The sequence below is a fragment of the Takifugu flavidus genome, chromosome 13 (genome assembly GCF_003711565.1).
Source record: "Takifugu flavidus isolate HTHZ2018 chromosome 13, ASM371156v2, whole genome shotgun sequence".
Lineage (NCBI taxonomy): Eukaryota > Metazoa > Chordata > Actinopteri > Tetraodontiformes > Tetraodontidae > Takifugu > Takifugu flavidus.
Genome location: NC_079532.1, coordinates 6812849 through 6838241, shown reverse-complemented (window position 1 = coordinate 6838241; position 25393 = coordinate 6812849). Strand labels below are relative to the sequence as shown.

Sequence of the window (25393 nt, the reverse complement as noted above, 5' to 3'; positions counted from 1 at the left end):
ATTAATATGGAGTGCCTCATCGGGATCTCTTTATTTCTGCTGAACTCGTCACGGGGTCACGGGGAGGGTACACGATGGGCCGAGGTAGGGTCCACCCCTTGCTCAAAGGTAACTTGGCAGTGCTTTGAAGGTGTTCTTGTTGGAGTCCAGGGTTGTGTCTGGTTTTTCCTGCAGGGGGCGTGGAGGAGCTCAATTGGCGGCAGCTGGCAGGTGCACCTGTAGGCAATTACCACCTGGCCACCTACTTAAGGAAGGAGCCTGCCTATCAGGGCCACAGTGTTATGGTGCTTCGTGGAGTGTTGTGTGGTTGGTCTGTCTTCCTAGTGTCTTCCCTGCACATTTAAGGTCTTTATGCTGTCTGTTGGACCTGAGAAGTGCAGAACCTGTGTCCTGAGTGCTCTGCAGTCCAGGGGAACTGCTTCTGTCTTCTTTGAGTGTTCCCCTGTCAATAAAACTCATTTGGACATTTTACCACTGTGTTCTGGCCTGCTCTCGGGTCCTGTTAAAACCCAAACCGTACCAGTTCTGGCACTTACACCTTCCATGTTTTTTCTCCTCTGGGGCTTCAAAAACTGAGCCACCGCTGCCCTTCTGCTGAGCTGTGAGATGATTAAGGTGGTGACTTTAATGGTGGACATCAGAGAAATGGTTCCATTTGTCCATCACCAAGGCAGCAGAAAGGCGTCACTTCCCACCACAGCCGCTTCTTTTTATCTCTGACACTCAGCCAGTGGAGGAAATGCAGCAGTCAGAGCTTCCAGGACAAGATGCTTTGATTAAAACCTCCAGCTTATAAGCTTAAAAGGTAAACAGGACGCAGATCCGATGAAGTGGCGCCGCCAGTGTCCCCAAACAATAATGGCGAGATGCATCTGTGCAGGCGTCGTTATTCAGACACCTTCTGTGTGTTTGTCTTGTTTGGGCAGCAGGTTCGGTCCTGGAATTAAAGGGTTTATGATATAGATCTGGTTCCTGTCTGCTTTCTCAGAAGTTAAAAATAGACATCGACCTCAAACATCCTGTGCAGCAAACAGGAATCCGACAATGCATTAAAAGTACTCTTTGACTCACTCGGTTATCGCTGTTTTTCCTTCTTCCAGACATGCAGATAACGGGAACCAGGTCAAACATCTCGGAACAAATCTCGGTTCCTCTGTGGACTCGTCTTTCTCTGCACCTGCCGGATGAAGGACTGAAACCTCTGGATAGGGAATGTCTTGCTGGGTGCGACGGTGAAGACGTGTGTGTGACCGCGCACGAGAGCTGGCAGAGAAAACGGCCGGAGATATAATTTACAACACTTGTAACAAGGAATCCATTGCACTTGGCTCCTGGAACCCCCACCCGCCCCTCCGCCCACAAAAATAGTTGACGTTTGCCTTCGATCTCGAGCCTCAGGGGTTAGAAAACACGTAAGAGCGAAAAATAAAAGAAACAGGTGTTCCTCTTGTTCCGTCTTTTGAAGACGGGGAGGTACAGAAAGACTGCGAGTCGCGGGCCAATTGGGCGAAATTATAGTTGAGGGTTAAAGTAAACGGCGGGGAGCGCCTGAACGCAACGATGCTGCGTGTGGATGCTAGCCCAGCGAATAATTGGCGATATTATCAGAGGCTTTCTGCCGTCTGTGGAGGTTTAAAAGGCTGATTCTTGTGAAACAAAGACCAAAACGATCACGAGTGGTTCTCACAAACCACCTGACCCCATCAGGAGTTCTTTAGAAACGTGTTTTACTAGCTCAGAGGGCAGAGGTGTCGCCACCACCAGCCCTTTCTGGGAGGATTGCGACACTGGCCACACTTCTGTTTATTACGTGAACGGAAAGTGTTTACTTGGTTCTCGTCTTTGAGGGAGAACTGAGAGGAGACCAAGTAATGTCATTTCCTTCCTCCCCGGCGAAGCTTATGAGATGGCTCATATTTGCGTGTGCACTTCTGCCTCTCACATGTGCCAACCGAGTCCCCAGTGACTGTCAGCTGGACATTACTGGTGCATCATGGCCTGTTTTGCGCCTCTCCTCGTCGTCCTGACCGGACTGGCGGATCTCCTGGCGGTAAACGGCTGTGACTTCTACCGCGGCGTGGGACAGGATCTGACGCTGCCTTTCATTTTTGACAGACTGGATCTGTCCCATGTGTTGAGGTGGACTCACAACACGACCATCTTGTTCTACAGGCAGCGGGGATACGTCTCCGTCGGCAACGCCACAGATGTGTCTCTGGCTGGATCTCTGTGGCTGAAGGACCTGCAGTTGTCCAGCTCGGGGGACTACCGAGTAATTGTTCTGCATCCCAATAACACGCAGGCGGCGGCGGCGTGGTCGCGACGCGTCTGTGTGTTGGACAGTGTCCCCAAGCCTGATCTGTCCTACCTCTGTGACTTCTCGGCATCGTCTGTCACTTTAAATTGCCATGTAGCCAAAGCTCAGGGTGTGAAGTTCTCCTGGGTCGTCGACGGAAAGTTCTCAACCGCAAAGACGCAGACGCTGAGCGTCTCGCTGGCGAAGGTGAAGGTCGGGATGAGCTTCGTGTGCATCGTGGCTAACATCGTCAGCAGGGAGAGCAGCGGCACCGTTCGGCCCCTCTGTCAGAGGTCGCCGCCGACACCTTCGGGCCCGTACTGTTTCAGCCTGAAAACGGTGCAAGCGGTGTTTGCAGGAGGAGCGGGTCTGCTTGTGCTGTTGCTCAGCATCATCGTGATCCTGTGCTGCCGTCGGCAACGCCGGGGACCCCGGGGAGAGGGGAACGGAGGGGAGATCAGGATGCGGGACCTTCGCAAGGTGCAGGAAGAGAACTACGAGGTCATGCTTTCGCCCAAGGAGCCTCAACTCCAGAACTCGGAGCACTGCTACCTGACCGTCCCTCAGCCTGAGGATCCCACTCCAAACAGGCTGCCGCCGTGTCCTGGAGAGGGACAGCGGGCTTCGCCGGTGCCGAAGCCGAGGACCAAGAGCCCCCGGACGGCAAATGTCTGAACTAGGAGGCCGCGATGCGGGTGGGTGGTGAAACCTGTCTCTACTGTAAATATTAGCAAATGAGGTTTCTTCAGTCACGAATGGACGTTGCGACCTCGGCGTTTTGATTTAATAAACAGGTGCCGTTTGAGATAAACACGTCATTAACATTGATCCTTTATCTGGTGTGTCTGGAAAAACAAGTGTTAAGCAGCTTTTGTTCCAGCTTCTTTCTTGTCAGCATTCTTGCTCCTATAAAAATTTGCTTGCTCGCAAGAAGTTATTAAGGGGGGCGGAAAAATCAATGGAGGAGCGGATTAGCCAAGGCAAATATCTATTATCTCCGATGGGCAAGTGGTAATCCGCACATGAAAGTGTTTGCTGCCTGCTCTAATGCCGTGTGACAGCCACATAATGGACTCCCCCTGAGCGCCAGCGCCCAAAACTTACAAGCCAATGTCATCCTTTGTCAGCTCCTGCTCTCTGAACATGGCTGAAATTTCAACCCGTCTGACGGGGATTTGACGCTGGAGCTGGCATCTGCGGCCGGAACTGTGCCAGGGCTTCTTTCTTGAGAAGCACTTGACCTCGGCTGGCGGTGGCGCGCGACGTCGGTCGATCTCCCGCCCCAGGATGTGTCGCCAACAGATAAAAGACCCATAAACGGGGTTTAAATCATGTCAGGTGATCAAAGTGTGCCCGTCACCCAAGGAAGGACAGAAAAGCTAAAATCAAACTTCAGCTCCTTTTTTATGGGGGGGGGGGGGGGGGGGGTGCTCAAACTATTATGTCTCTTGAAACTCTCAAACCTCTGAACTCTGCAGATGTGCATAAACTAACGGCTGATATCGCGATTCTGGGCTGAAATAAACGTTTTCTCATGGCTTCTCCCCATCTGTTTTACTGCCACATCCATCATCCCTGACCAATGTAACACTCCGGCCTTCATCTTCCTGACATGAAACGCTTCACTCGCATCAGTCTTTCTCATTTTTAATATCTGGACGGACAGGCTTGTGTTTCGGGTGACGTGGATTACAAACAGATTCTCCTGGAGGCTTTTCCTGACCTTCACCATATGGTTCCTGTCCCAAAAGCAAAGAAAAGCTAAAGTTTCCTGCAGTAAATGTAAAGTAAAGACTGTTGCAGAATAATGATGCTCTTGGAGGAACTCACTGTCACACGTGTGCCTTTACCCAGATGTGCCATGCAAGCGCCACTACGCCGGGACTCCAAGATGTCTGATGAAACTCAGAGAGGAAGAGGCGTTCTTGGCCCAAAATACACTCCCTGCGGGTAAATTCTGCTGTCCTGGAATAAGGAATGGTCGGCTGGACCCTGTTTTCAGTCATTTCTGCTGCAGTTCCTCTTGTTTTCTAGCAGCTTGTGTGCAGATCTCAGGTCGAGGCTCTAATTTTAGCAGTTTTTGTCTGTCCTCAGCGGCCTTGGCCACTTTCATTTCCCTTTTTTAAATGTTGTAACGGCGGCTTCTCTCCACCATTAAATCACTAAAGATCTCAGAAACGACTTGATTGGTCTAAAAACACATGAGCCGATTTAAAGGGACAATGCTGTTTTACTAAAAAGCGCTAATGGCGCGACGCTAAAGGCCTTTTTAAAGGTTTTGCTCCTCTTATCCGCCTGCCTGGTTTCATTTCCAGTCTGATTGGAGTCGCAGGGGTCGACTGATCCACCACAGAGGGCCCGAGCGTGTGGCGTCTGTTTGTTATCCCTCACCGAGCGCATCTCCCCGCTCGTCTCCATCTTTGGCTCGGCCGCCACTTCCAAGTGAAGCAGGCATTCAGTGGGATGAGCCTGAACAAACATTCCAGGAGAATCAGCCGCGTTCGACGAAAGAAAGCTGGTAAAACTCCGTTCGTGCCGTCGAGCAGGCCTATCATTTCAGCCCAAACACAGCTCTGTAATAAAACGACTTCTATCAGCCAAATTACCCGTCCGTGCTCCACCAGATAGAAATCAGATGGGGAGGGGGGAAAAAAAAAACACCTTCTGGTCTAATAAGCATCCTGCTCACGGAAGCAGCGTTCAGGCTGAGATCAAAAATGTTCCCACTCAAAACTAAAAAAAACCACCAATGAGAAGATGGTGAAAACATGCTGGTGATGGACGCCGCGCCGTCTCGCTCTGACACGCGGGGCCGAAGCGTTTAAGATGATGGCCGCAGATAGCTGGTTTTGAAGCCTTTGTCTCGGTCTAGGGGGTCTATCTCCCCCGGGAGAAACGGATCCTTGAGCCTCATTGTGCGCGGGGAGTCATGCGGGGATGACGGCGTGTCGGCGAGGGGGCCGCGCAACAATGGCGCAAGATGAGAGAGGTGTAGTAAAGCTGTGAAGGAGGGCGAGCGGCGCCGCTCTTTGCTTTGACTGAGCCGTGCCTATCTGGCCGCAGATCGCCGGCGGCCTCCCTGTGTGGCCTCGCGTTTGTCTCCGAGAGGGCCTCCGCTTGGTTCCTGAAGTGGCCTCGCGCTGGGAAATTGCCTTGAAATAGCCAGAAAGATAAGAATTTGAGGGGCGCTGTGTGTTTTGGAGGGTGTTTATCGCTACCATGGAGACGAGGGGGTAAAAGGAGTACGATGACGGCGGCGACGAATCGCCTCAAAAGTGTTTTTCTTGTCCTCCGCTCCACAAACGAGGAGGAGCAAACTTTTCACGCCGTCCTGGCCAATTAATTAGACTCAAATCTCGTCCTTCTGGTAACTGACAGACACCGACGTGCACTTTGCGCCAGTAAATGTGTCGCGAGCAGCTGGGTAGCGTTCGGCGCCGATCTGCAGACCATATGGAGCGTTAAAACGGGGTAAGAAATTGAAAGGAAGAAAAAAAATCCCGCTGCCATCATGGCATGTGAAGCACATGCACGCCAAACAGGCAAGGCCGGGGAAGGTGAACGGGCGCGAGGATTTCGCTAGCGGCCGCTTTGAAAGGAACACGGCGAAGGTTTAGCGCAGATGGCGACGGCGAGCTCCAGCGTCAGCAGAAATAAACCACCATCAGATGGAGGCCGACGTGAGAGGGAGGAATGCGCGTTCGCTGGGTTTTGGTTCTGAGCGGCCTGATGTGTGTTTGTTCCTTTGAAACGATGCTGCGCTGGGATGCACACGATTATCGATTTGGTCGGTGATGAGAAGAAATCAAAGATCTAAAATGACTAATCTGCTCCAGATACGGTGGCTAGCTAATATGGAAAGGACGCGCATCCTGTGGATGGTGCATTAGCCTTTAGGAGCTTGAGATGGAGCTTTTCTGTGGCGCTAGGGTTGGAACTGCAAGCGGCCCAGACCGTGCTCAGCAGGTGGACAGTAGGGCGGAGCTTTGGGGTTTTGATGGGCCTTCATGGCAGCAGGGTTAGGGTTAGGGTTAGCCAGATGGTGATAAAGCGGTGCAACGAGTTAGAGTCAGCTCCTTTTTCTCTGTCCTGTTTTGTCCTGTCCAATCTCCACATCTCTGAGGTAATGAGACAACGGGACCTATTATTTAGTCAAGCTTCTAAAAAAAAAATAAAAATAAAAAAAGCTTCTAGTGATGGATGTGAGTTTACCCTGTCACATGGAAGGTTATGGATCCGGACATAAATAACTTCCAAACGGCCTCTTACCAAGATTATCCTGATACACTTTTGCTCTCTTTTCAACCTCTGGAAACCTGGAAATTCACCTCTGTTAATCAATCAACCCCTGCAGTAATGTTTCTACCTGTTAAAAATGGTTAATGGCGTCCCCCTTAGGCCGTGTGTAGAATAACACGGTACTAGAACACGTCGCCTCTTTCAGTAATGCTCATCTTAAACGAGCCACTTCCTTTTGCTGGAAATCTGGAAAACTCATAGGTAATCATAACGGGTTTCCAAAGACCACATGAGCCGCATCACATATTTTTGCAGTAGTGCGTAAAACCTCTGCAGAAAGTGTTAAGCTGTTAAAAATAATTGGCCCTCCTATAACCGCCGCCACCTCCACTGCCCGTTATCCCTGCTAGCTCTGCGTGCAAAGCGCCGCCACAGCTCACCAGAAGACCGTCGTCTGGCCTTCTTGGGCCCGGCTCTGCTGACACGGAGCCGCGTTTTCCAGCCTCAAATTTTACAACGGGGGAAAGTATTTTTTGGAAAACGCTCGTAGTGTTTCCTCAACATCTGTGAGAGCTACAGCTTTCTCCCATAATCCCAGGACCGCTTTGACCCCACCGATGTGCACCTCGTATACAGATCTTGTCGTTTTTGCTTGGAGAGCCAAGAACCGGGATCACACGTGCACCAGTCAACACACCCCAGGCTTCGGCTCCACCCCCCCCACCAGCTGGATCGTGCATGTCTCCAACGCCATGAGGAGGTGGACATCACCTCACTGCACCAAACATCACGCACGCAGCTGTTACCAAACGGACACCCTGGACGTGTAATGCGATCCCAACACATGACCTCATCCAGTCCCAGCCAGTTAAAGTCAGAGCTGACACGCTTCCCGTCAACGGCGCTGCCACTCAGGCCGACAGCTACGACCGCCTCCGCCTCACACTAATGATAGCCCAGTTGGCAGGCGAGGCAACGGCGCAGTCGCGTCTTCCTGGGGTGTGAATCAGATACGGCCCGTCCAAAGATGATGGTTAAACTGGTCAAGGTCAGCCGCTCCACTATGGTTTGGCTGGGAGAGAGTGGGAGATGTGTGATCCTTTTCTGTTTTTCCCCACTGCAGCAAAGTTCACTGGGAAATGTGTTTGGAGAAGAACCAAACATGGAGGCCCGGTGGTCCAGCTCCCAGTCTGAGTGGTCCAAACTGAGCAGGGTGGCAGAAAAACAAGCGTCGGTGAAATGAAAATGTCAAAGGGGAAAGGAAATAATTATAAATGCGGCTTTTAAAGAAGGACATGGTTACAAATGCATCAAAGTTAATGGCGTGGCACATCCAAAAAAGCAGCTAAATGTGTGTTTTAATAAAAAGCTTTGGTCCAAATTCTACGTAAACCCAAGGACTGCTGATTTTATTGTGTTTTACTGCCATCTCGTGGTTGCCAGTGGTAACGCACGCTTTAACGACAATCATCACCTACGACAACTTCAAGGATGCATTTAAGCTTTAACAAAACTATACAAATTTAAAGCACCAACCAAATGTACGACCCACCCAGGTTAACTCGGTCCTATTCAGTCTAGTTAGTACTTCCGAATATGGGTCACTATTCAAATATTTACATCTCTATCACATTAGAGCGTGAAAGACAATCCCAAACACAGATATTCACCTGTATCTACTCTTTTCTTATTGGTAAAACAATTTTCTTGAATTGAAGTGGTCTTAAATGCGGGTCTAACGTTGTAACAGTTGTCTTGAACCAACAGAAGGCGCTGTGGTCACATTTGATCCAATCCTAAATACATCCTGCATTAATTTTAAGATGTTTTGAAGGCGGTAAATCAGTTTCCCATTTTAAGGCCTCTTAGAAAAATGAAGGACAATGCTCTGCAGAACTTCTGGTACCAGATAACGCGCTGTGCTGAACTACAATCTCCTGGATTTGCTCTAAAGGAAAAATTCCACCTTGTTTTAAAGACTTATCTGTGTTGTTTAGAGCAGATGCAGCTGCAAATCGCTCTGGAATGTTCTGCTTCCTCAGCCCGAACATCAATCATCAACGTCTTTTATGAGGATTTCTGTGTCCCGGTCATTAAAAGATGTCAGCTTCACGCTCCCAGCATGACGCTTTTTGTCTGGAGTCGGAAAGTTTGAGAGGAAAGCAGCGTTTTGGAGAGCTTCGGGATTCCAGGTCCTCAGATTAGGATTTCGGAAACAAGGCAGCTTCTTGGCGCCGCATCAAAGCAGCCGTCCGGGGTCAAACGTATCTGTTTCCAGTTAATGTACAAAGGTATCTCTGTGCAACGAGCCCTGCAGAACAGCCTCGCACCATGATCAGCTTCCCTGCATTACATGGACTTTTATACATGACATAACTCCTGGAAAACATTTTACTGCAGCGAACGACGGGTCACTGACAGCCTCTCCAAGACAAACGTGCACGTTCTCCACTGCTGGCCTCAATGAACATGCACTCTGTTGACCTGCTGCCTTTTTTTGTTTGTTTTTTTTAAAGCATTTTACTTAAATCTGTAGAAAAAAGACCAAATGTGGGACGGTCGACCGCCGTCTCATCAGTGTGCTAACGTGCGTTTAGCTTCAATTTAGCTGCTTTTTGGTGCAGTTAAACACACATCCGTCACGTCTTAGACAGGAATTTCAACTTAAAATTATTATTTTTTTGTAAAACATTATACAGGTAGCGTCAAAACATCAGCCATGCTAGCACTTCTGAGGCTAGCATGGCTGCAGCTAGCACGAGGACACACTATTTATGTGCATATTGTGTGTATTTAAAGAAAAATGGAGACGCTCCACGTTGTGAGTCAGCCGAGAAGCACTTTTTTATTATTATTCTTTATTTTACAGTGTTAGTAAAAGTAACAGGACATCCAGTAATGATTAATTATAGCACCAGAATCATTCCTATCATTTTGTACAGGCTGCAAACGCACCGCGAACATCTTTGGCTAAAGCACAACAAACACAAACGCGCTGTTCCCTCCGTTCACTGTCAATGCCCGTTCAATATTTAGCACGCGGTTAGCAATTCAAGTATGAATATTAAAAAATACGCATGTACCATAAGTTACACATCTGTTATTACAAAAAAAAGAGGATTATATCTCTACAAAACTGATGGCACATAGTGCATCAAGTATTATTTCACTTTCTGATACAGACCTCATAGAACAATCGACCCTCACGTCACTGAATGTGGGCCAAAGGTTTTCTAGCTGCTCACTGACTTACTTTTTATTTTTCAGCCGCTCTTGTAATCAAAAGAATCCCACGTCATCGAAAAGGGGAAGGAAAAACAATTCTGCATCTATTTTTATTAACTTTGGTTAAGCTTTGCCGCCCGGCACGTTGCCGTGGCGACGTCAAAAAAAGCAGGTCTAAGTCCTAGCCAGGAGCAGGATTCCACAGGTGTTTCTAATACATGAGGCGCCATTATTAGGAGGAGTAGAGCAGATTCTGCTGATCTTCTCATCATCAGAGGTAATTCCAGTAGTTGGAGAGCACCGTTCCAAAGATCCCCGTTTAAGGTTAGTTGTTACAATACAACAGGACAAACAGCCCTCAAACACTGAACGTGTCTACAATCTTACAGAATAAATATGGTCCAACATAAATATATTACACGTATGTGAGTAGGGCGCGGATGTCTGAGAGGTAGGGGGTTGCAGGTACCTACAGCAGGTCTGACGGAGGGTTTTTGGGAGGGAGCTCACTCCCGAAATCGGACGGCGGCTGAAGCCATTAAACGGGTTCGCGTTCCTTACCGGCTGTTTTGTCCCCATGTGACGATCGCGTGTCTGTCGACGGAGGTGAAAGTGGTTTAGTTAGAAGACTGCGAAAGGTCGGAGTTCCCCTGGAGCCAAGCCTGGTCAGTTGTTGGCCAACTCTAGGATGGATTTAGGAAGCTAAGCCAAGCTAGGCAACCAGCAGCTAATAAGCTGAGTTTAGCATAGCTACACCATTTATGAGAATTACATACCCCCCCAATAGAAGCTGTTTTGACACTTTTAGCATTAAGTTACACTTGTTACGCACTGGAAAATGCAGGCGAAGCCCAACAGTCGCTAAATGTTCCTGTTTACAGAATCCACGCTAGGCTATTGTAACCTGTGGCAGCTAGCTTTTGAAGCTAAAGTGTGAAAAAGACATCCATGAACACACCATCAGGCTAACATTACAGTTTGTTGGCTGCAGAAATTGTTCTGCAGGACTTTTACAGCCGCTATTTCACCGTTAAAGGTTCCGCCTCCACGACCGTCGAGCGTGTCTGTACGTGTGGATATAATCAAACGGATCATTTTTGGATACTTTGAGAAGTGCAGTGGCGATCTTTGAGATCTCCCTTTGTGTGATGGTGAGCAGACGTGTGTCAGCACGGGATGAAGGACGAAGCAGGAAATTCTGAGGGTTCTTCTGCAGTGTGGGTGGAGGACCTGCGAGCGGTCCTGTAGCGCACGTCGGCGCAACCTTTAGCTGCCATGTGGGATTACCGGGCGTTTCTACGGTGACGGACTTTAAAGGCTCCTCAGAGCTCAGGTGACTGGAGTCCAGTGCCTCAGGGGTGGGTCAGGGGTTCCTTCTGGGCCTGGTCCTCAGTGGACCTGCAGGAGGAGCCCGTTGTGAGCCTGGGGAATGCACTTCCCACAGAAACCGCCACAGCGTCCGTAGATTCTTGTTCCGTCCTACAGGCGAAGACAAACGAGAGGGGACAGAGTGGGAAAAGGGCAGCTTTATTGCCCGGAGAATGGAAACTAGAAATGTCAGCGGAGATTCCTCCTCAATGAATCAGGCAGAAGCACAACACGGCCATTCAGATGGTCCGATTCACCCCCCCGGGGAAGAAAAAAAGAGAAAAATCCCATTTTTCCGAGTCATAAAACGCTCATCCCGCTCATCGTTACCTCGGATCTGTGGACTTTGACGGAAACGTAGTTGCCCTGAGACGTCCACTTGGTGGATTCGGCCACTTTGAGACCGGTGCCGACCAGGTTGATGCTGAACTGTCCCTGGCAGGAGACACCGGACGTGAGCGTCCATTCGTCCATTCATTCAACATGTGCGTCTCACCGACCTGTGGACATTTGGCCGCGCTGTAACAGTCTCCTGCTGTGGCGAAGGGGACGGGACGGCCCAGGAGGGTCTGGGAAAACTGCAGATCCGTGACTGGAAAAGACACACGATGAGAGTCGGGATGAGACTGGAGACAGCTGCGGTCTATAAATAAACACGGCCAGAGCGGAGAACGCACTTTATATATTTACATTTCACGCGGGGTTTAAAGCTGTCCTCCGAACGCTTCCTGTGGCCGGGCTGGTCGCTTAGCAACCAAAGCAAAACAATCGATATCTTATCTTATACCGGCGGTAAATAAAGCATTCGATCACATCTGTCTCCATGGGCGATGGGGACGTGTGCTCGGAGGATGAAAGGGAGCCTCCGTCTACTTCCTGTCAGCTGTCGCACACGCTAATCACACGCACACGGGACACGATGGGGGTGATGCAGAGGAGGAAGAGCTCGGCAGTTCATGAAATTAAAGCGCTTCCACAGAACCCCCCCCCCCCCCCCCCAAAAAAGAAAAAAGATCAAAGCTGCAACTGGGAGATCAAAGACCTTTTCCCCACATGTGGCTGTCTTTTGCTTTTCAAAATAACGCTCTTGTTTCAACATAAAAACTGGTTCCGACTGTTTACGTCCCGTGGGAATGTTGGTCATCGCGATCCCGGCTGGGACCGGATCTACGCACCCGTTATCCTCAGAGAGTCCAGGTCCAGCCGAACCTTGTGGAAGAGGGTGTATCCCGCCGCCGCGTAGTCGTTCCTGCAGCTGCAATCCTGCCTCCTGCTGCCGTTGTACGGACACTCGAAAGGGTTCAGCAGCCTGGAAAAGAAGCGCCGACATTCCTTCCGTTAGCGCCCTGGCGGCAGCGGGCCCCCGGGGCCCCCTCCACACACACACCTGTGCCCGTACACCTCCGAGTAGTTGTCCATCTGACCGCTGCGCAGGGTCACGTACTCCTTGGGGAAGTCGGTGTTCATGTCGGCGCAGTAGACCTGAGCAGGAGCACAGAGCAGGTGAGAGGGCGGGAGGACGCCAGGCGGCGCCTGCCAGGAGCCCCACCTACCTGCAGGATTCGGGAATTGACCCTGAGGTAGAACTCCCCGTCCAGCTTCACCCCCCGCCTCACCTGGACCTCCCGACAGGAGGCGAACAGTGGACCTGGGAGGTCAAAGGTCGGGAAGATTTGACGTGATCAGCAGAAAAAAAACACACTTGTGTGTGTAAAATTAAACGGTTCCGGCAGGTTCAAAGGCCTCGTAATCCCCCCCCCCCCCCTCGGTCATTCACACATGTGAGGATCAAATGTGTCAGTTCGCCAAGAGAACATTCATTTATCAAAATAACGCCGCTTTCAATTTGCTTTTGGCACCGGACGCCAAGTAATGAGCCCGAGATTTCAACCCCCGAGTGCCAGAATTCTGGATCTGCCGTTCAGACGTGAGCCAGGATCCAAATCTGCACCCCAGGAACGGCAGAAACTGGGAATAAAGACCAGAAAAAGCCTCAGCGGATGAGCCGCTCTGGCGGGACGGCTCTGCGTCTCATCACGTTGAGGGTTCCATTATTTGGATTCCCTCTCCTGCTCGCTGGCGTCGCGCTGATTAGCTGATTAGCATTAATACTTGACCGCGGGACTGGCCGTCGTCCGAGCATATCGCTTTAATTCCGGCGTTGCCTGACTTGGCAGAAGCCAAACTCAGGAATGAACAGCCCAGTGCGCAAGTACTGAAACATCAGAAATGTGGGGGAGAAAAACCTACAAACGTTGGCCCGCTGCCGGGTTTTACAGTGAAGGACACAATGGAGGCGGCGGAGGCTCCGGCACACACCCCTGAGGCGCTCCGCTGAGCCTCCGGAGGCTCCACGTGGACGCGGCTGTTCTGCCTAACGTGGGAAAAAAGTGTCGCTTGTGCAAACGCACCCAGACGGGCGCCGGCGGCGCGCTGCGGCCCGTTTGTTAGCGCGGCGCCGCTCCGGTAAAGGGCGCCGCCCACGGCATCACTCACATTCTGCCGCCTGACAGGACACCTGAGACCCGGGCCTCTCGGACGGGCGGCACTCTTTGGACGGCAGGTCCTTGGAGGTCACGCACTCCACTCGGCGCTCCATCACTCCGGCCCCACAGGTCTGCGAGCACTGTCACACACACACACACACACACACACACACACACACACACAGATCCAACTGGGATCAGCAGGACCATCAACAGGAAGATCTCTAACCGCCTGACCGGTTCCTCCGACTCACCTTGCTCCACGGGCCGACCTTCCAGTAGGTCCCGTGTGGGCATTCCCTGAGGAGGCAGGGCCGGGTGCCAGGGGGGTGTTGCCCGGGGCAACGGGTGCTGGCCGGGGGGGAGTAGGGATGCAGAGCCTGGGAGGAGGGTGTCACAGAGCAGGAGACTCTGCGCTGCTGGTAGCCTGTGCCGCAGCTGGTGGAGCACTGAATCACACACACACACACACACACACACACACACACACACACACACACACACACACACACACACACACACCACACACACACACACACACACACATTAGAGAAGGAAGCCCAATTATCCGTCCTCGTGTCTCCGGTCGTCCCTACCTCCGACCACTCCCCCGTGATCCACACGTGCCGACAGGGTGGACCTGTGCAGGCGTGGCGTGTGTGAGGCCGGGACGACGGCTCGCAGTAGCCCGCCTGGACCGGGCTCGACCCCGGGCCCACGCAGCCCACCTTCCTGCTCCTCGTGCCCTCCCCGCACGTCGCGTTGCACTACGAAACCAAGGTCGCACAGTTAAACGGCGCTCCGGCGGGAAGGAGGGGAGGGAGTGTTGGAGACGCTTTTAGGAATGTGCTGAGTGCAAAACCACTTTCCCAGGAACGCTCCAATAAAACCCCGAAAGATCCTTCAGATGATCGGCGGCGTTTTATGGAGACATTTATGTGACACGATATGAAACGGAATCTTAAAATTCAGGCTTTGTTTTTCCTGTGTCCCTCTTTTGAGCGACTTAAAAGGAAGACGAGCCGGGGGGGGGAATCAAAACAAGCCGGGGACAGATCAGCGATATCCGGCAGGACAAAAGAGGGGACGGCCGTCAGTAGTCCGGGCCTGGAAGTGATTTCCCGCTCGATGGTTATCAACAAAGGCGCTCGTGAGTGACGCAGGAGAGCGAGGACATCTGCAGGTCGCCTCTTTAACGGCGCCGAGAACAAAAGAAGCAGCGCCAATAAAACCCGCAACAAGGTGGCCCGACATGTGCCCATCCGTGTCGTGCTGCCAGACCCGGAGCGAAGCCCCCGGTACTTACTTCCTCCCAGTCGCCAGCCACCCAAGTGTAAAGGGCGCACTCCGCTCTCCGGCACGGCCGAGCCTCGGCGGGGCGCCGGCGAGCGTCGCACGCGTCCTCTCTGACCCGTCCGGAGCCTTTCAGTCTGCAGTAGACGTCTCGGTTCTGAACCCCGACGCCGCAGGACGCAGAGCACTGGGGAAACACACAGAGCACGGAAGGGATAAATAACGGCGCCTTCCTCGGGAGCGCCCAGCATCTTCTGGTTATTCCTAATGGCTGGAATAATCGGCCATTCCCTGTCCCCATCTCGGGATCTACGTATACGTAATGATGGAGGGGGGCACACCTCAACCCCCCCGTCCTCACCAACACTCCGGTTGAGGATTTCATGGTTCCTGGTGGTATGTGGAGGAAGATGATTGCTTCCAGACACCAATGAGGAAGGGGTGAGGAAGCCTTGCGGAGGGAAGCCTGTCGGGGGCTTCATGGAGCTTTTGGGATTAAGTGGTTGTGGAAGAGACGTGTGGTGTTTTCGAATGAATGAAATGGCGCTCAGCCGTGCAAATGTGTTCGAAGGATGTTATCTCAAGCCCCGAATAACAGCGCAGAGCTTTAATGGGCTTTAAGGTCGGCGCTCCCCCCCAGAACCAGAGACACGGGCAGAGCCCATGGGACAACTGGATTAGCATTCATCAAAACGCTAACGCTAAACGCTGCATCTGCCCCGGGGCAGCAGGTAAACGGGTAGCATGATGTCAGAAGAGCAGATGTTTCCCATCATTGAGCCACTTTAGAATCAGCTCCGAGATGACTGGAGGGGGGGGGGGGGTTTCCACGGCGACAGCTGCGACTCTTCACATTTACCTGTTTTGATCAACCCGGCTCATTTTTATCCACGACTTTTTTTATCGCTCCGCATAAAGTGGCTCAGGTAACAGTTATCGGAGCTCTACGGAGCGCTACGTAAACAGCGCCGCCAGCGGCGTTGAGGCCGCACTCGAGGGAACGCCGCGTTATTCTTAGGCAGGAATAAACCCAGTGGTGATTGGACAGGTGCTCTGTGTGTACACGTCCCACATTCGCAGCCCCCGGGAGGCGTTTGTGTGTGTTCCCAGCTGCTCAGCGGAGACGGTACGTACCTCCCTCCACCTGTTGGCCTTCCAACTGGGGCATCCGCGCGCACGACAGGCCTTCTCTGTTCTCGGCCTGGGAAGATGGCTGCAGCGCTCCTCTTCTATTTTGGTTTGGTTCTGGTAAACGCAGGCGACCTCCCGCTGCTTGGTCCCACGACCGCAAGTCACCGAGCACTGGGGGGGGGAGAAAAGTAGGTCATATTATCCTCCCCCTTCGAAATGTTGGAGCAACTCTACAGAAAACGTCCGTTTAGATGTATGTAAACACTGAAGATGAATAAGTTCTGCACTGAATCAATTAGTTTGCAGACATCAAGGACGCTAATAGCGCCAACACACACAAGCAAACGCCACTTATCTCCGTTTATCATGCACACATGGGGAAATATAAACACGCTGAAAGCCCAGCGACCGATAGCGAGCCTTAAACCTCAACTCCAGGTACGCCAGAGAGCCTCCTCGTTACATTTGACGGCCAAGTGGACGCAACGCAAACAAAGCCAACCAAGCAACTTCAAACTGTTCTGTCAACACTCCCACGCGGCTGGAATGCACGCAGCTCTTTAACCTGTAAACAGAGGCATCGCTTTCAGAAAGGCTGCAAACGTCTGAGGCTGAGCGACGCACTCTGCTCCTCAGCCGTCTGCATGAAGACAGCCGTCCAGAGTCCTCTGTCCCCCCCGGGAGTCCAGACAGCAATTAGGGTGAGGCTATTTCTGCGTGACGGGCTAGCGCCTGGCATACAAAGCCGCTCTAAAAATGGGGTGCTGGTCTCAAATACACCAGAGGAAGTGAGCTAGATTTTGTCTAACGTATTTTCCAGTCCAGAAAATAAACATAATATTGCATTGTCCACTAATTATGATCTCATATTGCTGCATTACAGCAAGAATTTTGGTCCCCTCTCCATGCTGGTGGTGCTGATCGCAACTGAGGATAACTGCTGAAATGATTGATTTCTGATGTTTTTCCATTGTTTTCTCAGGCCACAGCATTAAAACATGCCGACAAAGGTTGATGTAAGGTTGAGGCCGCTCACACGTGCGTTATAAACATGTAATTACCGAGGCATTTTAACTGCAGGGCCAGCTCAGCTGCCTGAGAGCATCAAAGCCGAGGCCGGAGCCCAGCGACTGGTCCCTGAACGCACCGCAGTCACACACTCGCTCCAAAACGATAAGCGCTCCCTCCACCTCACAGCACGCCCAGGCAAACACGCTGCAGTGGAGGAGGAGGAGGGGGGGGGTGATGGTGAGGTGGAGGACTGGCCCCTCCTTTCTGCTGTAAAAGCAGGAGGAAAAAAAAGTGGGGAGAGAAAAAAGAGAAAGAAAGGAAATCGCAGCCATACGGGCTGCGCTCCACCGCTGAGCTGCATCTGCGCTGGGACGGCGGGGGAACCGGCGCTCCACCCTCCGTCCTCATCTGTCAGCCGTTACCGGTGATGCCAGAGAGCTGGCAGAGGACGGCTTCAGCTCTGGGAGCGGGGAGAGGGCGCCGACCCCAGCCGGGCTGCTCCACTCGCCCACCAGCTCAGGTAGGAGCGCTCCATTTATCACTCCCAGTCCGCCCAGTGAGGCTACGCTTAGATAAAACGTGTGTGTGGTGTTTTTTTATTGATCCTAAAACCTTCTGTTCGCTCCGAACGCGTTGCTTCTTTGACCCCCCCCCTCCCCTCCCCCCAGACGTGTCTCATGGGAAATGAAACACCCTGGAGAATTTGCCCTCCCACATTGTCCCAACAATTAATTTCACATGATTAGGTGGGCTAAATCTAGCATAATCCGGTGAACTTCATCTTGCCATAATGTGGATTACTGTTAGGTGGAACGACTCGCCCGCCTCAGATTTAGCGCACAGTTGAAAATCAGCCAAGTCAAACAGCTTTTGTGTGACGAGCAGATTTTTGCAGGCATTAAAAGGAGCTTCAGCGGCGAGACGTTTAAAGCTCGCCCCTCTTGGTTTTTTTCTTCTAATTCCAGCTAATTGCATGTTAGATTTAAAGACGCATCTGTTAAATCAAAGTATCTTTTTGATGATTTTTTTCAGAGCCTCAACATCTTTGTCCAGGATCAGCAGTCCCCCCCCCCCCCCCCCCCCCCCCAACAGGTAAGCCAACGGAACACATGGAAACTTTTAAGCATCCAAAAAGGAAAAAAAAACCTCTTAAAATTGCTGTCAAAGAGCCAATGTGGCAATCAGAGCAGCTAATACTGTAAAAAAAAGGAGGTAAATTCCAAAGCGGGCTCAGATAAGAGCCGAGGCCGTTTGATCGCGGATGATTCAGGCCTTAACTGGGACATGAAAACACCCTGTAAACTATCATTAGAATTTCAAAGACGTTTCGAATCGCTGTTTTGATTTCGTAACGTCGGTCGCTGCCAAGCGCACGTTGGTGGCGAAAACGCCCGTTTAATCCGCCCGTTTAATCCGCCCCCGTCGAGCTCGCGCCGCGCTAGCATTTACAGGGAAGCGTGTCTCTCGACGTGAGAGCCGAGGTGGAATTCCAACCAGCATGTTCTGCGGCGCTCCGGCTCGGTAATGCCGAGCATATGGTAACCGCGGTTACGCAGGCGCTTCAAAGGAGCTCAGCGTTGACCCGGAGCAAGAACAAACTTGCAGACGCAGACTGTGAAGGAGTGAGGAATTATACCCTGAGCCGCATGTTGTCAGGGCCGCGGGACAAATAGCCTTCGGAAAAACACGGAACTGATCCCCGGGTCAGCTAGCAGCCGTGCACGTGCGCACATTGGGCTGAATAGACAGAATTGAGTGAGATGGAGATGGAACAGTGTGTACCTCCCTCCACTCAAACTGCTCTGTGCTCTGGTTTTGCAGGGGAGGAGGAGAAGATAAGATGGCGTCAAAAACGGGAGAAGCTGGAAGGACGGTGCCGTGGGGTCCGGAGTCGTGAGTCCTTGATCCACCACAAACAGGCCAAATGTTGGCTCGAGGTGATGCTTCCGTTATCTATCCACAGCACCTACGATGCGCCCGAGATTCTTAAATCTGCATCTGTAATGTGAAATGACCAGTTTCAGATGCGCCGCCTCGATTTTGCCAGATTCATTACCCAGGATGCAACGCTGAAATGTGGAAATGATTTCCTGTCCTTGTCAGCGCGGCTCCTTACAGGCAGCTGCACTTCTGATTGGCTGAAATTAAAGGCACGTTCTGGGCTCGGAGGCAGAGATCTGGTCAGAAACCTCAGCTGTCGTTACAAGAGTCAAACAAGCAACCGCTGTGTACGGTTTCCTCCACGCCACTTCCTTTTTAAGTCAACGCCGCTCTGAAAAGAGCCCGAACAGCCATAAGTCAGTTTTGAACCTTCTAGAGACACTTTTTCCAGATCGTTACGTAAGAACTTTACATTTAAAAAACGCGTTTTAATAATAACACATACAAATGTCTTCATTCATGTCTGATTTTTGCCTGTATATATGAAGGTAGATCTATCGCCCCCTGGTGGTAGGCTGCATTTACACCATCAGCCCCTAATTCTAGCGGCAGAAACCATCGGCAGGACCCAAGTTTGGATCAAATGGGGGTGAAACATGAAGAGCGGAGCTGACGGGCGGCTGCACGAAGATTTCCAGACGTCTGAGCTGTACTGGTAATGCACAAAAGCATTGTGGGTATTAAGGGTTATCAGATGACAGCAAACGAAGAAAATTAATAACAATGAAGCCCTGAATAGGAGCAGTGGGGCTGAGGAAGTATGAACAGCACACGGGAGGGCTGACATACTGGAACTCCCCCACATCTGTGCAGCGGTGGCTCTGCAAATGCAGGAACCCGATCCGACAGGTAGCTGAGAGCAACCGGGCCATCGGTTAACCTGAGGCCGGCTGTGTCTGCATGCTGGACCATTAGCTCCCCGTCACTTAAACTGCTCCGTAAATCACCGTCACCGCCTCATAAATGTCCTGACAGAAATGGAACAAGCTCCATCTCACGCCATGATTGCGATAGCATCGACGAGCCTGGACAGGCCCGAGCCTGAAACCCTACACAGCCGGGTCTGTCTGGCAGCTCTGCCTGGCTTAAAAGCACTTCAGCAAAAAAGAAAAGAAAAGCAGAGAAAGAGCAGGAGCTCTCCACCTGCGTCAAAGTGATCAATGTTCCGTCTCTGGAGGCCGCGGCGGGACGGCCTAAGTGCTTACAGGTTTTCACGCCACTTCTGGCTTCATCTCACTGAAAATCAGCCTTCAGAGCTCACGATACCAGAATCCTCCCGGGAATCTGTGACGAAATGTTTACGCTTTTCCAGATAAGATCTCCCAGCCTCTGGGGTTCTACCTCCCACGTCTCCGTCCTGCACAGGAAACGCACCTTTCTCCCAAAGGAACGCGGCGAAACATGATCCCCCGCCTCAAATTTAACCCAAAGCCGCGACGAGAGCCGTGCCTGGGGAGACGCTCGGCCCGGCATATGGGCAGGATCAGGAAACGCGAGGCCAGTGATGTCACGACCGCCTGACCCCGTGGTGACAGGTTTGCAGGGGCTTCTCGCCCGTTTGCCCTCGGGCCGGCGTAAAGCATGTCAACGTCGTGCATGTGGATTTCATTTGAAGCGGCGTAATTAGCCTGCGAGCCATGGGAAACTCGCTCCCGGCAGGAAGCCGCGTGTTTTTGTAAGCAACCAACAGGCATAAATGACTAAAAGGGCTCCTCGTTCCATCACACACGACCTGGTCGTCACACCTTTATGTCGACGTCTGTCCTGATCTCGAATCTGTGCAATAAACAGCATCAGTTGTTGTGTGGTTTGTTCCTTCCTACATGAAAAACCTGTTTCTCTGCATCATATAAGTGTTTTCTTCTCCAACAAGGGAGCCAACATATAGATTCGAGTAGCTTAAAGTGATCAACGATGGTGGTTTTATCCTTCAGATTCCTTCAGAACTTTTATGGCTTTTAAAACAAGTTCTAAACAACCTGCATGAACATGTGGCTGCAGCTGGATCAGTGGATTCTTAATGTTCCGGAGATCTAAACGCAATAAAGCGCGGCTTCTCTCGGGTAAGTAAGTGGGTCACCGTCATCTACACAGTTCAGTCACTTCCTCAGATCCCAGATCAGCTGAACCAGCCGTTCCAGCATGAAGTAATAATTATTCATGCAGCCAGAGGAATGCGGCTGCCAGACGCATCGCCGAGCGCACCATTAACGCAATGGTAAACAGATGTGCCAGGTTTGTGTGCTTTTTCTCCATGAAACTTACAGAAAAGTGCGTAAAAAGTGTGTTTTTTTTTTTTAACCACGTGAAGTGCTGCGTACATACGTCAGAAACATGTTTGACCCACAGACTTAATTATTACAAGGTTTGCTGAAAAGAACATGCAGCAAAGTCAATTGAGGGTCAAATACTTAAACACAACGTTGTGAGTTACGAGCGAGATCTTTCCGGGTTGATTACAGCAGCCCATTCTGCATATGTGTTGTGTTTTAACATACTAGTGAGGTCCTGTGACTGTCGATGAATGAATAAACGTGCTCCTCAAATGTGTGTGTCGTTTTTTTAATCTCTATTATCAGTCGCTTTTGTCGGTGAAATACTGCATTGACAAACACCACAAATGTTAGTTATGTTTCTTTAATAATATTTACAAAAGTAAAAGCTAGTTTAACATGGTCATGAGTTCTCTTATGCGGATGAAATAAATTAAAAAAAACAACAACAACAATGAACCAAAAGTGGCAAAACATAAAGTGGGAGTGATCCGAGTTTGGCAACTTTGCACCACAAAAAAGAGGAAAAAGAAAACATGAAGTATTGGAGGAATGGAGTCCGGGTTCTACTGGACATCTTGACTGGGAAACACACACACACACACACACCCAGGCACACACACACCCGCACACAAACACACACGCGCGTGCAAATGCAGAGTGACGACAGCGACGCGGACAAAGACCCCACCGCAACACTCGACCTGAAATACATGTCACAGGTTTGTGGTTTTCCAGCGTGTCACAGCACGTGCACGACCCGGTTTCCCCGACTAAACGGTTCCAACCGGTCCCAGAGGCCTCTCCAGTTCACACGTGTGCCACTCGTCCCTGTAACCGTGGCTTTTGGGTGACAAATAATTCAAGTTCGGCGTTACAATCTAAAACATTCCAGCTGCAGCGATTTGTAAACTGTAAACCAATAAATAGTCGAGATTGCAAAAAAACACAGAAACCTTCGGAGACACAGGTGAGTTTAGAAGGTGGAGGTATCCGTGTGCTTTAAATGGCCGAAGGAGTTGGCGGAGACGACAGCCCGGCGAGCTGCCAGCACGGAACAGAATAAATAAACACCATAAACCTCTGTCTTCATGAAACCAACAACGCACCATCATTTCCTGGCACTGCAATAACACCACATTGTGATAAAGTGACCCCGAAACAGCTGCTTGTGCCCAGCGGCTGGGTTTATGTACAGGGTGGATGTATGGGGACGCGCTATACGCTGGAGGCCACTGCATTTTAGAGCTAATCTCGTCTTTTTCTCGGGGTTTTAAGGCACCGACTCTCCTCTGACTGCTGTGTTTTAGGGGTCAACCTACATTTCTCTGCTATTCTGTTAAGGTAGGCGGGTCAACTTCTTCAAAAACGAGACAGAATTAGGAACGAGTTACATTTGGAGAATATTTTCCTCTGTACAAACCTCAGTCATGGAACGATAAGGCGAAGCACGACCCAGAGCACCAGGAAAACTATTAAATATGATTCTCAGTAACAAAAACAAGGTACTTGTAACAGTAAAGTCCTGTACAGAGATACACATACAAAGAAAATCCATAATATTAACTCTTATACACAAATATACACTTGTGTACTTCAGATACAGGGTGACGGCAGGAATAACAGTGAAGGACATTTACTTCATGCCTCGTATGTAAAATAAATATTTTCTAGAATGAAACCTCTACAGATATACGGCATCGGTGGACAGAACCGTCCTAATTTACGGGTCTTAATTTGAAAACTTGGCTCGGAACAGGACGCGTGTTATTGTTTTCCCATTGCAGCAAGAGGAATCCATGTGTTTTTAATGATCTCCTAAGTGGAGCAGCATTGTGTTTTTTTTTGTGTATTTTCTCCCTCTTTTCTTTTTTTTTTTTTTGGGGGGGGGGGGGTCTTGATTCTAATCAGCGCCGTGCCACTGCAGGGCCCGTTTGGGTGGGCTGAGGCCGGCGAGCCTACAGCGGTGTGGGAAACCCTGTGCTCGCTTCAGAATCTCCAATTAGACCAAACGCACACTCAGCACACCGGTCTGAAGCCGTTTCAGTACACACCAGGTCTACTCACAGTGACGCACCCTCAGGAAGTGGCGGTCGGGAGGGAAAGTTCTACTATCGTACCGGTTTCCAGGGTCGGCGGTGCCAAGAGGCAGAGCCCGGGCAGGGCTGCAGGTTGCACTGCTCCATGTCGGGCGGCTTGTCCAGGACGTCGCAGTTGTAGTCGTTCAGCCTCTGGCCATTGGGCCTCTGACACACCACGAGGCGAGTCTTCCGTCCCCCGCCGCAGGTTTGGGTGCACTGAAAGCGGAAAAGGCAGGTTTCTTATTCCCATCTGTTGTAAAGACAGACGGAAAGAAAGCGAAGTCACGCTGAGCCTCACCTCTCCCCAAACGCCGTAGTTCCACAGAGGGCAGGGCCCGGAGTCGCAGCTCTTGGACTCGGCGGGTTTGACCCTCTCGTCGCAGTAGCTGCTGCTGCGTCCGGCGGCGTCCTGGCAGACCACCACTCGCCTCTGGAAGCCTCCGGCACAGGTGCTGGAGCACTGCAGAGCAGAAAGCGTCAGCCAGGACAGCGGAGAGGACACAAAAAAGTCACAATAGGAGACGACAAACAGAGACAAACGCAAAAAAAAGCAACGCCAAGATCTTTTAGCAGGAAAACGAACCCACCAGGGCCTGAACTGCTGCGGAAAACCAGGTGAAAAAGGTGGAAAACATCATTCTCCAACACTGAGCAGCACAGCCTTGACCAGAGAACAGTGTGTGTGTGTGTGTGTGTGGGGGGGGGGGTACATTTAGTGCTCTCCCTGTGAGGGAGGACGGCACACAGTCCTTCACCTCCATCACTGCTGAGTGTGCATCTGCTGGGGGGAAGGTTCAGCCAGTGACACAAGCGTTTGTCACGGCGTCTGATGGGCTGACTTGTGCCCCCCCCCCCACACACACACACACACGGAGCTGACTCAGTCAAAAATAAAAAACCCCAAAAATCCCACAAAGGAAAGAACAAACAAAGGAAGAAGGTCCGAAGCACAGACCACCTGTGAGGCGTCTGTGTATCTGTGTGTCTGCTGAACATACTGCTCCCCAGGGTCCCGTCCTCCACTGGTTGTCTGCCGAGGGCACGTTCCAGCTGCTGTGGCCCGGATGGCGTCCCGGGTCCTGCGGGTACCCGTAGGGTTGGTCGTTGATGCGTTGTCGGCGGTAGACGGAGGGGCAGGGGGCGGCGATGCACTCCTGCTCCGTCGCGGGCTTCTCGTCGGGGTCGCAGAAGGACGGGTCCACCGATTGGTGGTAATTGGAACAATCGACATGGCGGGTCATTTTTCCCACGCCGCAGGTCACCGAACACTGGAGGGGGCGGAGAAAAGCGTGGGCATTAAAGGAACATCTCTAGCCACCTTTCTGTTCCCATCGCTACCAAAGACTGCCGCGCTTCTTTGTGGTGTGGAAGTCTAGCGTCTGTAACCATGACAACCGAAGACAACAGCGTTGTTGACCCGCCCCCGTGAACCCTGTCGTCACCAACAGGCCGATCTGGGAGCAATATTCGACTACTTGAGATCAAAAACCCATATCGGAGTGAGATAAGCGCTGGTGGGGGAAATAAGGCCGTTGCTGGAAGTCCCCAGTGTGGGAAAACATCTGTGGTGATTGGACACAGAGAGTTCAACTCACGGGTGACCACTCCCCGGCACGCCATTTTCCGCAGGGGCTGAAGCAGGTGGACAGTTCCGGAGGACGGGGTAGGTGGGTGCACTGCGACTCGTCGGCCACTCCGCCCCGGGCGTCCCTGCAGCTGACGTAACGCGCCCGCTTGCCCTTGCCGCAAGAGACGGAGCACTGAAAGACAAAAAAGAGATAAAAGCTTGGCTTAAAGACGCTTTTAGACACACGGACCCAAACATTACTGTTTACTAAAAAGCCAACGAGCCTCAAAGTGTTTTGGAAAGTTCCGAAAAGTGCTAGCACTACTGAATAATGGCTAGTGATCTGACTAAAGCTAAAGCAGGCTAGTCACGCTAGGTAGGACGCTGCACAACAATGTTGCATTCTTTGCACAACAGAAAAAAAAAAGAAAACCCTGCACGAACTCATCAAAATCCACGAAGGTGTAAGACGAATCGCCTCG

At 51.3% G+C, this 25393-nt stretch overlaps 2 protein-coding genes and 2 long non-coding RNA genes across 8 annotated transcripts in view; 2 read left to right on the top strand and 2 right to left on the bottom strand.

The window, feature by feature from the left end:
• The first annotated feature begins 1595 nt into the window (after positions 1-1595).
• Positions 1596-7927, top strand: LOC130536071 (uncharacterized). 5 transcript variants are annotated; one of them, XR_008953267.1, is made up of 4 exons: positions 1596-2991; positions 4612-4814; positions 7172-7583; positions 7659-7927. XR_008953267.1 is itself a non-coding variant. In XM_057051686.1 (2 exons), exon 1 carries the CDS (start codon positions 1994-1996, stop codon positions 2969-2971), a length of 978 nt encoding a protein of 325 aa, XP_056907666.1. In that variant the 5' UTR covers positions 1596-1993; the 3' UTR covers positions 2972-2991; positions 7659-7927. The 5 variants fall into 5 exon arrangements, 2 of the variants coding, with proteins under 2 accessions (XP_056907666.1, XP_056907665.1); XR_008953268.1 differs by lacking the exon at positions 7172-7583; XR_008953266.1 differs by having other exon boundaries at positions 4612-7583.
• LOC130536074 (uncharacterized) lies at positions 3928-4255 on the bottom strand. Its single transcript, XR_008953270.1, has 2 exons — positions 4127-4255; positions 3928-4035 (listed from the first exon to the last, which is right to left on the bottom strand). It is a non-coding gene; the product is annotated as an uncharacterized LOC130536074 (long non-coding RNA).
• Positions 7928-9354: 1427 nt separating the features above from the next.
• Positions 9355-25393, bottom strand: part of LOC130536072 (A disintegrin and metalloproteinase with thrombospondin motifs 20-like) — a 48746-nt gene continuing 32707 nt past the window's right edge. Inside the window, exons 25-39 of the mRNA XM_057051688.1 lie at positions 24940-25104; positions 24343-24612; positions 23643-23804; positions 23384-23560; positions 16042-16209; positions 14921-15094; positions 14211-14381; positions 13869-14063; positions 13625-13754; positions 12682-12776; positions 12516-12610; positions 12304-12437; positions 11629-11720; positions 11459-11563; positions 9355-11239 (exon numbers count right to left, since the gene is read on the bottom strand). Coding sequence (XP_056907668.1) covers positions 11150-11239; positions 11459-11563; positions 11629-11720; positions 12304-12437; positions 12516-12610; positions 12682-12776; positions 13625-13754; positions 13869-14063; positions 14211-14381; positions 14921-15094; positions 16042-16209; positions 23384-23560; positions 23643-23804; positions 24343-24612; positions 24940-25104 — 2223 coding nt within the window. The 3' untranslated portion in view covers positions 9355-11149. The remainder of the gene's footprint in view (positions 11240-11458; positions 11564-11628; positions 11721-12303; positions 12438-12515; positions 12611-12681; positions 12777-13624; positions 13755-13868; positions 14064-14210; positions 14382-14920; positions 15095-16041; positions 16210-23383; positions 23561-23642; positions 23805-24342; positions 24613-24939; positions 25105-25393) is intronic.
• On the top strand, positions 17030-21536 carry LOC130536073 (uncharacterized). The gene is made up of 3 exons (XR_008953269.1): positions 17030-17569; positions 18082-18141; positions 18871-21536. It is a non-coding gene; the product is annotated as an uncharacterized LOC130536073 (long non-coding RNA).